We start from the raw sequence: 12411 nt of genomic DNA, 5'->3' as shown, positions 1-12411 counted from the left end.
CACTAGTTTTCAAAGGATGACATTTCTACAAAGCGGACTAGGAAGATGGCATTCCAGGAGTGAGCGGCGTGAGAAACCTGGTGGTCTTGAGGGGAAGGACAGCTCACACCTGGGGAACCAGTTCAGACCCCACTGGCTGCTGGCTGGCAGGAAGCTGGGGTGGTGAATGAGGGTGTGCAGGGAGGGGTTTGGGCCAAATGTGCCGGGCTTCGAGCCAACTGCCCAGGAGTGTGCTGAAAAACCTGCTCTGGTCTGGCTACCAGACTCCCCTTTTCACCTAATGTCACCTGGACCCTACTCTCCAGCCACAATGGCCTCCCTCCCGCTAGTGCAGACCCATGGGGGTCTCTCTTTCTCTCTCTCACTTGCATTTTGTATCTGCCTGAAATGCTGCTGCCACCACCTCTGCCCGCGTCCCGTGGACTCAGTGCAAATGCCACCTCTTCCAGGATGCCTTCCCTGGCTTCCTAGCATGGGTAAATATTTGCAGAGTCTCTCGCCAGGCTTTAGTGCACCTCCATATTAATAGGTGTTTCCAAGGGGTGGAGAGAAGTAGCCATCTCCATAGCAATAGGTAATTACACGTGGGAGCGAGGGGATATTTGCACCTGCGAGGTGGGGTGGGGCCTTCTTCTTCTGCAGCTGGTGACCGAGAAGCACGCGCACGCAGAAGTGACAACTGCTTGTAAGCAATAAACGGGTTTCTCCCACATTTTTTCTCTCTTTGACCGATTTCGGTTCAAAGGTATTTTGCCCAGGGATGCGAAAATATTCCGCCCCCCCACCCCCCTGAGTTACACGAGCTAGGGAGCTTCCCCATCTCATAACCGGGGCACTCCTCTCACTGCACGCCTCCCCTTCTGAATCATCTCCCGCCAGGTCGCTTACTTGCTTCCGTCTGCCTGCACCTACTAGACTGTCAGCTCCCTGAAAGCTCTAGCTTTGTTTTGTTAACTGGTACATCCCATAACCTGGAGTGCTGCCCAGGCACCCACTACGTGCTCAGTAAAGGCTTATTAAAGGAAGAACCGAAAGATTTCATTTTGGTTTATGCGTTGACTTACATATTTTACAAGACTCTCTCTGCTCGCTTGTGGGAAGAACAGGATGTTTAGGGTGAGGTCATGGAAGGGAGATCTGGGGACAGGTGACTGCATGGGGCCAGGATCGGGGTGGTGGCAGTGCAGAGGGTCAGAAGTGGTCAGAAAGTTAGGATGGAGGAAGGACAAATAAGACAACTGAGGGAGAAGAAGGGAGAGAGGAGTCCATGACCTCTGGCTTTGCGAAAGGGGTGGGGTGGAGACACAGGAGTGGATATGGGAAAAGAATCCAAGTTAATGTTTGGAATGCCTGATGGGACATTTCAGGGGAGAGGCCCAGCAGGCAATAATTATAGGTACAATAAAAATAACTGGCACACGAGCACTATGCTGACATTATTCATCACTCATGAAATATTTATTGAGCACTAGGGACTGAGCCGCGATTGCCACAAACAGGCTCTGTCCTCACGGGGCTGATGTTCTTTCTGCAGGCGGCGGACAGAGACTAAATAGATGAATAAAGAAATACACACTTTAATGTCAGGTAGTGGTAACCCCTACGGGACTGCGGGAGGGGTGGAAAAAAACAGGGAAAAGGGACAGAGAAGGGTGATCATGTTGGAGAGTTCGGCGCCCAGTAAGGATTTAAATTCTGTTAAAGACTTAATGACAAAGTGGGTGGCTGATTTAGTGTTTGTTTAGCGAAATGATCTAGGTGGGTTTCTTCCAGTTATAAAGAGGAAACTGAGGCAGAGGAGTATCTAATGAGTCACCAACGCAGGGATGAAAACTGCACCCGAGAGAGGAGAGGGGACCACCGGGTGGAATGGCCCCAGACAGAGGCCACCTGAAAACTGTCGTTTATCCGGATGAGGAAGGGGGCGCCAGAGCGGCGCGCGTTCCTATGACGTAATCCGGACATTAACTAGCGTATCATCACCTGGACTTACTCCCATTTCCTTTCCCGGACGGGTCCTCTGGTAGTCAGACGCGGTCTGAGTCAAGCCTCTCATTGGCTGTTCCCTCGGTCAATCCGTTTCATTCTTCCAGTCTTCCGCCCCGCCTTCCTGAGCCTTGCCGCTGATAGGCTGATATAGGTGTCACTTCAGAAGGTCCGCATTCCTTCCGCCTTTCTCCAGGAGACCGAGGGCGAGGAAGGTGGATCCGAACTGGTTCCCACCCCTGGGGCTCTGCTTCTGCCTGTGACTGGCTTGCTCTGGGTGCCAGTCGCTAAGCCACCCGCTGCTGATTGGCCCTCTTGGCGCTGCTCTGCGCGGCGCAAGCTCCACCCCCGTCGGGTGTTTGTGGTGGGGCTGCGGTGTCGCTGATCCCGCCGGAAGCGCCAGGACAATGGGGACCCGGGACGACGAGTTCGACTACCTATTCAAAGGTGCGGTCGGTGGGGCACAGACGGGACAGAGGGCGGCGGCGGTGCGACAAGCAGGCGGACCGAGGCAACCCGGGGCCTGAGGCCCAGTGGGTCAGGCAGCTGGGGAAGCCGGGCAGGTTGGTCAGCTTGGGGCCGGAGTGCGCGGCCCTGCGGAGCGGGCGGCTCACAGAGGCCTGGGGACCCTGGACGCGTCGAGGCGGGGCCGGGGCCGAGAGAGGGTGGGGCCCAGAACGGTGGGAGAGGCCGTGAGGGGCGGGGCCTCATCAGGGGCCGGGCCTCACCTGCACTTGGTGGGCCGTGCGGAGTTGAAAGCTCTCCTAGGGGTCGGGACGGGGCGTGGTGGGCGTGTGCCAGACGTGGGCGCCGTGGGGCAGGTGGGAGCCGTGCTCTTCGCGGAGTGGGAGGAGCCAGCGCTGATTGGTGGCAGCGCGTCTATGGGAGAAGCTTGGGTGGGAGTGGCAGGCAATGGGATCCTGGATTGGGGTGTAGACCTGGAACTGCGCGGAGACGAGGCGGCGGGGACGGGGGCACAGAGCCGGGAACTGGACCCAGGCCTAGTAGTTAATTATCTTTGAACAGTTATTTTTGAACTATTGGAATTCTTAATAGCCTCTCCTAAACACTTTACACACACGAATTCATTGAAATCCTCACTCTGCGAGGTCCGTATTATCCAAACTCTTTCTTTATGGCCCTGGAAGCTGAGGCCCAGAGAGACAGGACACAGTTGGTCAACGTAGGAGTGGGATTTGAATCCAGGCCAGTTGAGGGCTTTACCGCATAAGGGGTGTATCTTGGAGGGGGCTTGTGGCTGGGATCTGGGGCCGAGTCGTCGAACTGCCTGCCTCTCCCAGCACAGCTGCGCTGATGGCCCTCGTCCTTGCCAACCCGCTGGAAGATGTTCCCCTTCTGAGGGACAGGGGGATCTAGGAGCCTGGAGAGGCAGGTCAGGCAGTTGTTGGTGGCCTAGGGCCAGCGGGGTTGCTCCTGCACCCTGCCCCTCAAGCTGGGGAGACTCTCTCCATGTCGCAGGAGTCCTGGGATGATTTAGGGGTCACTGGCTTTCCCGGGCCTCCTGTGCCAAGCTCCACTGTACTGACTGGTTGACAGTGGCCACCCTTGAGAGCTGACCCCAGGGCCCATACGGGGCACCCTTGCTCTGCTGCCTGCTGCATGAGGGTCTGCCCCTTAAACCAACTTCGAATTTTCCCTGCTTTGGGGGAGCCTGGGGACCATGGCTATGTGGAGAGTGGGGCGGAGTACTCCCTACCTGGGGTATCCATGTGGTGAGAGGCTTCTGGGAAGAGGGGGTGCCTGTGGAAAGATCCAGAGTCTCCACACAGCATCGTGGGCTCGGGGGGTCATGTACACTCATATCACTGGCAGGTGAGGCTGTGTTCTTGGTAGGCATCAGGCCAAGCCCCTGGTGCCTGCTGAGCCTTGACGTCACCGAGGCGGGTGAAGCTCTGCCAGGTCTCTGGAGACTGACAGTGGGTGGCCTGGACACCAGTCCTAAAGCGCCATGGGGCCTTGAGGCGGCTGCTTGCCACGTCCTGGCTGGGCGCCCACCTGGACGAGACACTGCCAGGCAGGGGGCACGCCCCCTGTGGCTACCTCCAGGTTTCTGTGGTCTTTCCCCACTTGTTACTTTCAACTGCTCCCAGTATAAATAACCCAGCTGCAAGTGTTTGTATGAGTCGTCTTTCGCCCTTTGGGTTATTTCCTTGAAGTGTGTTCCCAGAAGTACAGTTACTGGGCCAGGGGCAGCAGGGCGGCTGTGTACTTCCTGGAAACACGATCCCGCTTCTGCAGCGATCCTGCAGCGATCCGCACAGGGCGCTTGGGGGGTGGGGGCCGCCTGCCCGGCTGCTCTTCCCCACCGGCCTCCTTTTCTGAGTCTGAGCGGGTGCTCTGCTGACCTCAAGCTGCGTTGGAAGTATAAGTCGAGGAGCCCAGAACGTCCACACTTCCCAGATCAGGCGTCTGAGACCTCACCTTCACACCCACACCTTGTTGGAGGAACACCCACTGTTTTCTTTCAACATTTGTCTTTAAATCCATTCAGTTTTTCCCTGGCTTACACGGGAAAAAGAAGCTGTATGTGGCTGTGGCAAATAAGGAAGAAAGGAAATGGGAAGGCAGGCCACTTGCATCTCACTTGCCACAAACGTGAAGGGTGGTCGGAGACACGAATGCGCTGCTCCCCAGAGCCCCGTGAGACCCTGTGGCCCAGGGGGTCAGGTCTGGGCATTTGAGAGGCCAAGACACGACCCTGCCAGAAGGGCTGGCAAAGGCCCCCTTCTCAACCCTGCCGCCTGGAGGAGTGGGCAGCAGCCCCCAGCCTCCCCCAGGCGTCAGTCACCTTCCCCTGGCCCTGCCCTTGGCTCAGAGGCGCCAAGCCTCCACCTTGGGACACGGGCTGCCCGCTGTCCAGCCCTCCCACCGCATCACTCATAGGCCCCCCTGACCTCCAACACCAAGGCCAACAGATTCCCCTGGGTGCTTTTCCCACGAGCTGTTTATTTTCCTCTCTGACGTCCCCTCCCCTAAAACGAGGTTGTTTGTTTGTACCTAATTATAGAGCCTCCCATTTATCCTGCTAACATTTCCTCCTCCAGCCCCGGGCCGTTTTCCCAGCCTGCCGGTCTGTCCCCAGGTCTGGCCCCCGCGGCATCCCCCCTCCTTTGATGGACCAGGCTGCAGGGTCCACGGGCAGGAGCCGAGTCCCCAGGGCTGCAGGCCTTCCCAGAGCCTCCAGCCACTCAGCTGGCCTGAGAGGACGGGGTTGAGGTGGGAAGCTGCTGTGGGGGCCTGGGGCCCTTTCCTCTGGGTGTGGGCACCCCTGCCCCACCTAGGGGTCCTTCCGGGAAAGGAGGTGGGGGAGAGGGGTAGCTGCCTCCCCGGAAGGGGCCAGCCTGTGCCTGCCCCTCCCCGCCAAGTTCCCCTGAGGCAGGTGCCTGGCTCTGCAGCCCAGGCAGGGACCCCCCCAGGCCCGCTCTCTTCACTCACGGCAGGTGGCGGCCCTGTCTGTGCCCTGGCTTTGGGCATCTGCCCTCTGCTCTCTGGCTCCCCAGGAAATAGCTGTGGCAGAGCCTGAGAGTCCGAGGACGGCCCCCGGGGTACCACACTGTTGAGGGGCCGGCTTGAGGACCCAGGTTTCCAGGAGGTGCCAGCTCTTTGTTTTTGTCAGCCGGGCTTGCCTGCTCTGCCAGCCGAGTGGAGTGTCCAGGGGGACCGTTTCTTGCCCAGTGATGCTACCAACTTCTGTGGAGATGCTGGGGGCCGTGTCCTCAAGGGCCCTTTATTCCCCCAAGACAGCAGATTGTGCCCTGGACAGAGCCATTCTCAGCCCCAGCTCGCCCACTGCCCTGCCAGCCATCCCCTGCGCTGGACACTGTGTGCCAGGACGGCCTGGGCAGCCGGGCCTTCCTGCGCTCGCCCTGCTCCGGCCTCTGCTCTCCTCACTAGCTGCTCTTGAGCCAGGAGACTTGAGCAGTCCCCCAGCTTGGTGACAAAGCCTTTAGGGCCAGGCCTAGTCTGAAGGGGCTGAGGAGATTCTTGGCTATGCCAAGGTAGAACCGATGAGGCTGAGGGGATCCCAAGGCTGTACTGCTGGGGTGGGGCTGGGAGAGGAGTTGAGGGGATGGGGGGACACAGTGCAGGGCCCAAAAGGGACCTTCCTCCTTGTATCCTCCTCTGTCCTCAGGGACGTGAGAACTAGAAGCAGATCTCCCCGGGCCTGGCCATGTTCCTGTGGCCGCCATGTGAAGGAGTTGGGGTGTGGGTGTCGGGCCTCACTGTTAGCCCAGTCTGGCCCCTCCAAGGCCCCACCAGCATGGTGGAGGCCCTGGCCTTGGGCTGAAGGCTTATGTCCATCTCCACCTCTTTCCACCTTTCTCTGAAATCAACTTAGTCTCGTGTGGGGCCCCGCTGTGTCACAAAGGGACACTGACCTCATTATCACAGGTCTCCTGGGCCAAGCCAGGTAATGGTTCGGAGGGGGAGAAGCCTGAATCCACGGGTTTTGAAGGATGAGTAGAAGTTTGTCATCTACTCCATGGGAACCCTCCAGGCGGTGAGAAAGGAGGAGTTAAACTGAACCCCTAGTGCAACCCCGGACCCAGAAAATAGATTCAGATCCTACTGGACAACTGTCCAGCCCAGTGGCCCTGGGCAAGGTGCTGCCCGGTGTGCGTGATTTCAAGGTGAAAGAGCGCCTGCAGATTTGCACAGGTCATTGCCCCTGCTTTGTGCCTTGGGCTCGTCATCCCCTTCTCTGCTTCATTTTCTTCATCTGTGAAATGGGTTCCATGAGGCTTGTGGGGGGTGATCCACGTCAGGGGCTCTCTCAGTTCAGGCCCATGTGACACTCTTGACAGAGGGTGTGGAGTGCGTGGGGCGGCCTCACCTGCCCTCCTCACCTGTGGTCGGGCATGGTGACCTGGACTTTGTCCAGGCGCCGGGGGAGGTGGGCCACCGCCTTGATTGTTTATTCCTGGGATAGACATTGGTCAGGTGCTTCTTGGGCCGGGCACCAGGCCAGGTTCGGATGCCCCCCTTGAGGCAGAAGGACAAACAATAAATAAATGAGTGTGGCCAGGGTGAGAGGGGTAAGAGCCGAGGGGAAGGGCCCAGGGCGGGGACGGGAGTGTCCGGGCAGGGGCTTTAAGAGGATGAGAGGGGCGGCAGCACCCGGGCAGGTGCCTCCGAAGAACAATCCGGGCGAAGAGCAGCGTACGCCCGCATTTCTCTGAGTCCCCGCGAGGTGGCGTGTGTGGCGGGAGCAGAGAGAGCGAGGGAGGGCGAGCAGGCGGACAGGGCAGGGGGAGCCGGGGACAGTGGTGCAGGGTCTTGGGGGCCTTGGGGAGGACTTGGGCTCTGCCCCCAGGGAGGTGGGAGCCCTGGCGGCTGCGGCCCGAGGGGGGCCTACGCAGGTGCTCACCTGCGCCCTCTGGCGGCCTGGAGAACAGCCTGCTGGGTGGGGAAGAGGGCTGCCCAGGGGCGCGCTGGTGGAGGCAGGCGCCGCCCAGAGAGAGGCGACGGTGCCCGCGCCAGGGTGGGGCAGTGCAGGCGGTGAGAGGTGGCAGGATCTGGACACACGTAACATTTTTCACTGAGGGAAAGCTTTCCGTCGGGTCCCTGGGTCTTCCCACCAAGCCTGTAGCCCCATGGCTCTCCACGGGGCAGACCCACCCTTGGGTGCTGCACTCGAGGGTCCCTGTGGTTTCTGGCTGAGACGTCTGGCGAGATGGCAGGGCCTGCCCTGCGTGGTGTACACCCGTGTGTGTGCGTGCGTGGGTTCCGGGTCTGAGGACAGGCCCCACCCCGGAGTCTGGGAGCTGACCCCTCAAGGCAGTGAGTGCTTCAGTGGGCGCCCCACCCCACCCCCCAGGGCTCTCTTATGCGGGCCCTGTGGATGGGTGGCGGCCTCCCGAGGGCACATTCCTGTTCTGCAGGCGGGGGCTGGGCCTGGGGCAGGCCTGTTTCTCACTCCCTGTTGCTTGGAGCTGTGCAGCTTATAGATAAGAAGCTGGAGGGAGGATAGTAATAACCCCTCTGCCACCTGTCTTAGGGCCTAGGTGCTGGCTGAGTTCTGACCCTGCACGTCCATGTGTCCCCCTCCCACGTGGCTCTTGTCTTGCCATATGTTTGAAAGAGGCAGCCCAGAGAGGTTAAGTGACTTGCCCACAGTCACCCAGCCCCAGAGCTTTCTCAGGCCACCAGGCTGTGCTGGAGGTTTGGGGTTGGTGGATCCCCAAGCTGCCTGCCCAGTGGGATTCGTGGCTGCCTGGGCCCCAGCTTGGGACAGGCGGAGGGCTGTGCTGTCTGCACTGGCTGTGCCCAGAAGCCCAGAGCCTCCATTCACTTCTTCCCCAGGAAACGTGCCTGTGGTGTCTGTACAGTGCCCGAGGCCCCACTGTGCTGTCCGTAGGGGTAGGTGGGTGCAGTGAGGGTCTTAGCTCGGGGGTGCTGGCCACTCTGGCCCAAGGAGCCTCACGTGTGCCCCTCCTGTCCCCATAGTGGTGCTCATTGGGGACTCGGGCGTGGGAAAGAGCAACCTGCTGTCCAGATTCACACGCAACGAGTTCAACCTGGAGAGCAAGAGCACCATCGGAGTGGAGTTCGCCACCCGCAGCATCCAGGTGGACAGCAAGACCATCAAGGCACAGATCTGGGACACCGCCGGCCAGGAGCGCTACCGCGCCATCACCTCTGCGTGAGTGGTGGGCCCGGGGTGACGGGGGGAGGCCACGGGGCTGACGGACCGGAAAGAGGAGAAGGAGCCAGGGTGGAGGGATGAGACCCCAGGAGCTGGGGACAGTCGTGGCCATACCGTGACCCCAGACGGGCAGATCCCCTGGCCCCTCTGACCCCAGGAGTCCCCTGAGGCACTACTGTGGGTTGCTGGGTTCTGGCTGCAAGTGCGGGTTACCTGGGTCTGGAGTGGCCTGCGCACTCTGCCTGTCCCCCAGCCCTGCTGCTGCCCTGCCCTGCCCAGCCACGTTCCCCGCATTCCTCTTCCCTCAGGCACACCTTGTCCTGCTCCCCATAACTCCCTGTGGTACCCATTCAGGACCCACTGGGGCTCCCTCTTCCAGACCCCAGACATTCCCATCAGTCACTTGCTGTCCTCTGGACTGCCTCCACTGAGGCCCGGCCACTGGCCATCTCCTTCAACCCCGGCGTGGACATGTGCCCCTCAGTCTCCTTGGGGGTTCACGTGGGCTGGCTACGGTGGGCGGCGGAGCCTCTGCCTGACTGGTCCTTTCCTCCTATCCTTTTGTGATTGACCTCATGGGCCCCGGGCCCCAAACTCCCTCTTTTGGCCCCCACATTCCTGAGCTGAATCTGTGGAACAGAGCCGGGGCCTCAGGGCACACACCCTTCCCTTGAAGCCATGGTCGCTGCCCCTGTGCTCGGTGCCGTGTGTGGGCCTCTGCGTGGAGCCCCGGCATGCAGCTCATGCCTGGGCCCCGCCTCCTCCTGTAGGTACTACCGTGGCGCTGTGGGCGCGCTGCTGGTGTATGACATCGCCAAGCACCTTACGTACGAGAACGTGGAGCGCTGGCTGAAGGAGCTGAGGGACCACGCCGACAGCAACATTGTCATCATGCTGGTGGGCAACAAGAGCGACCTGCGCCACCTCCGGGCCGTGCCCACAGACGAGGCCCGCGCCTTTGCGGGTGAGCGCCTGCCATCGGTGCGGGCAGGGGCGAGGCCAGGGGGCTGCTGGGATTCCGCTGTGGGGCAGCAGGACTGGGACGGAGGCAGCAGAGAAGCATCTGCAAGGCAGGCAGCCCACCCGGCCCTCCCATCTGCCCCGGCTACAGCTGCTGCGCCGGCCACCCCTCCCTGCAGTGTGGGTGTCTGGGTCCCACCCCTTGGCTCCAGGCATTCATTTCCTGGACAGGCAGGTGGGCAGGCAGGACGCCCACCAGGATTCTGGGAGCCCCTGCTCACTGGGGCAGTGTTCCCCTCTGTTCCAGAAAAGAACAACTTGTCATTCATTGAGACCTCAGCCTTGGACTCCACCAACGTAGAGGAAGCTTTCAAGAACATCCTCACAGGTGATCCCAGGGCCTGGCCGGGGCCACGGTAACCTAGCAGGCCCACTGCGGGTGGACGGGAAGGGCACAAGCCACCTGTCACAGAAAGTAGCCACTAAGCTCATTCCTTAAACATGCCAGTCAGTCTGGACAGGACAGACAGGGCATGCGCCATGGGGGGCAGCCCAGATCCCGCCCCTGCTGGGACTCAGGACCCAGAGACCCCATTGACTCAGCTCTCGCAGGTGGGCCCTGCCATGGCTGCGGCAGAGAACAGCCCACTGGGGCGGCAGGTGGCCTTGGAGGGGCCTCTGATCTTAAGCTGAGGCCGGGCGGGGGTGCAGTTGTGATCAGATGTGGGTCCCGCCCTTGCTGGGTACACAACCAGCGCTGGGTGGGTAGTGGGGGCCTCCAGGAGCCCAGCCCCAGCCCCAGTCGCTCTCCTGTGGGGTTGGGGGCACGCAGGGCATGGGGGGCCTTTAGGAGGCCTTCCACTCAGCCGTGGGTCCGCAGTGTGCTCACCCCCCGCCCTCTGGTTGCAGAGATCTACCGCATCGTGTCACAGAAGCAGATCGCTGACCGCGCAGCCCACGACGAGTCCCCCGGCAACAACGTGGTGGACATCAGTGTGCCGCCCACCAGCGATGCGCAGCGGCCCAGCAAGCTGCAGTGCTGCCAGAGCCTGTGAGCGCGCGCCCCGCCGTCCGCGCGCCCCTCCAGGCCCAGGTGCTCTGCCCCTCCGCGACGGGCCCTGCTCCCTGTCAGGCCAGCTGCTTGGCAGGGCCCAGGAAGAGCGGAGTGGGGCGGACCCTGCTGTCCCGCCAGGGAGCTAGAAGCCCCGCGTGCACGTCAGCGGGGAGAGCGGCGGACAGGCAGGGCCGCCCAGGGTCCAGGAGGCTGGGGCGCCGAGCAGGCCCCTCCAGTTTGCTGCTGCAGACCCCAGGGAGCGAGCGATCGCCTCCTCTCTGCCTGGTCGGTTGGCCCCACTGGTCCCCACTCCCTACCCGCAGCCCTCCCGCAGGCTGCAGGCTAAAGACACGGCTCGGCCCCGGCAGGTGGACACTTTTGGCCGGGTGCCCTCCCCCAACGCACAGCCAGCACCGCGACCTCTGAGGAGCAAATGGCTTCAGCTCCTGCCTGTAGATTTCTGCGGGGAGAAGAGCCCTCCCTCCCCACTCCTTCTGCACGTGGCACACTCTCACCCCCCACCCTGCCCTCTGTCTTGTCCCCCTCATCTGGTCAGGAACCTGTTTGCAAGTGAAGCAATATCTCCATGTTTTGTATATACAACTGTTCCTGTAGCCTTTGGTTTTTTGTTACTGTAGAGAGACACAGATTCTTTATACACTTTGTAAGATTTACGCCAAACCCCAGCTCTCGATCTCTTATTTGCCCTGCACCGTTGCCCTGATGCCCCTGTTCTCTCGCCGGTTACTAAAATGCATAATCCGACTTCCTATACAGAAACGTGCGCTGCGCCTTTGTCTTCTTTCTCCACCGGGCGACTCTTCCGGAGCCAGGGCTCCTGCTGCACGCGCCCTGCGGCCGCCACCCTGGCTCAGCCCCTGAGGGGCCAGGCCTGGGAGTCTGGCCTCTCCACAGCACACAGGCCCCCTGAGCTGACCAGGGGGTCCCGGGGTGGGTGAGCGTCGGGTGGGCCCTCTCCAAGCTGCCCTGTGCTGGGCCTGTATCCCACTGCCTGGTCCTAGGCTGCCAGCCGCTGGAGCCTTGGGCACCCCTGGGAATGGGTGAGCTATGTCTGTTGCTCACATTCCCAGCCGCAGGAATTGCTTCCACCTACTACCCACAGCCACCTCTTCACCTGGGTCCCAGCAAGGCCTGGCAAGACGGTCTTGCCCAGGGAAAGTTGGTGATGCCAGCCCCAGCCCAGCTCTCCATCCCAGGCTGGCCTTTCAGTCCCCCAATGAGGGGACGCTGGTGACAGAGGAGGCAGGTGGCCTGGGGTTCCTCTGCCTCTCCCCAGGGTCCAGCATCTCTCCTGTAAGCGGCCCAGTGTGCACCACCGCTCACATCTGGGATCTGGGTGCCCACAGCTGTTCTCAGACACGTCCCTCCAGAGGAGCACAAAGCCCCCCCCCAGAGTGGGTTGGAGGGGTGTGGGAGTGAGCCAAGGTGCGTGCTCCAGGCCGAGGGGGCATCCAGGCCAGGGCTAGCCTCGAGAGAACAGGGATCCGGGGGGCCATGCCCTCCAGGGACCATTCACACAGGCCCTGGGCACTGACTGCCCTGGTTTGAGCAGGGCAGGCACAGAGAGGGGGCAATGCGGTCCGAGGCTTCAGGGTGGCCACATGAAGCCATGAAGCACCCTGAAGGGTTTCAGGCAATCTGACCAAGTCTTTCTGGAGCTTCTGTGATCTGACCAGGCCTAGGGCCTACACTGATGTGACCCTGTCCCTTTGAGGATCACAGG

General features: G+C 61.2%; 1 protein-coding gene across 2 annotated transcripts in view; it reads left to right on the top strand.

Annotated features, from left to right (window-relative positions):
- The first annotated feature begins 2222 nt into the window (after nucleotides 1-2222).
- Nucleotides 2223-12411, top strand: part of LOC108389347 (ras-related protein Rab-11B) — a 28559-nt gene continuing 18370 nt past the window's right edge. Inside the window, exons 1-5 of one of the 2 annotated variants that reach the window (XM_037018363.2) lie at nucleotides 2231-2433; nucleotides 8455-8650; nucleotides 9424-9617; nucleotides 9921-10001; nucleotides 10523-11447. In XM_037018363.2, coding sequence (XP_036874258.2) covers nucleotides 2394-2433; nucleotides 8455-8650; nucleotides 9424-9617; nucleotides 9921-10001; nucleotides 10523-10668 — 657 coding nt within the window. In that variant the 5' untranslated portion in view covers nucleotides 2231-2393 and the 3' untranslated portion in view covers nucleotides 10669-11447. Of the gene's footprint in view, nucleotides 2434-8454; nucleotides 8651-9423; nucleotides 9618-9920; nucleotides 10002-10522; nucleotides 11448-12411 lie in introns of those variants that run through there. The other variant, XM_073220572.1, reaches the window with a different exon arrangement.

Source organism: Manis javanica, chromosome 13 (genome assembly GCF_040802235.1).
Source record: "Manis javanica isolate MJ-LG chromosome 13, MJ_LKY, whole genome shotgun sequence".
Lineage (NCBI taxonomy): Eukaryota > Metazoa > Chordata > Mammalia > Pholidota > Manidae > Manis > Manis javanica.
Note: the sequence above shows the minus strand (reverse complement) of the source record. Positions and strands in the feature narration are given on the sequence as shown.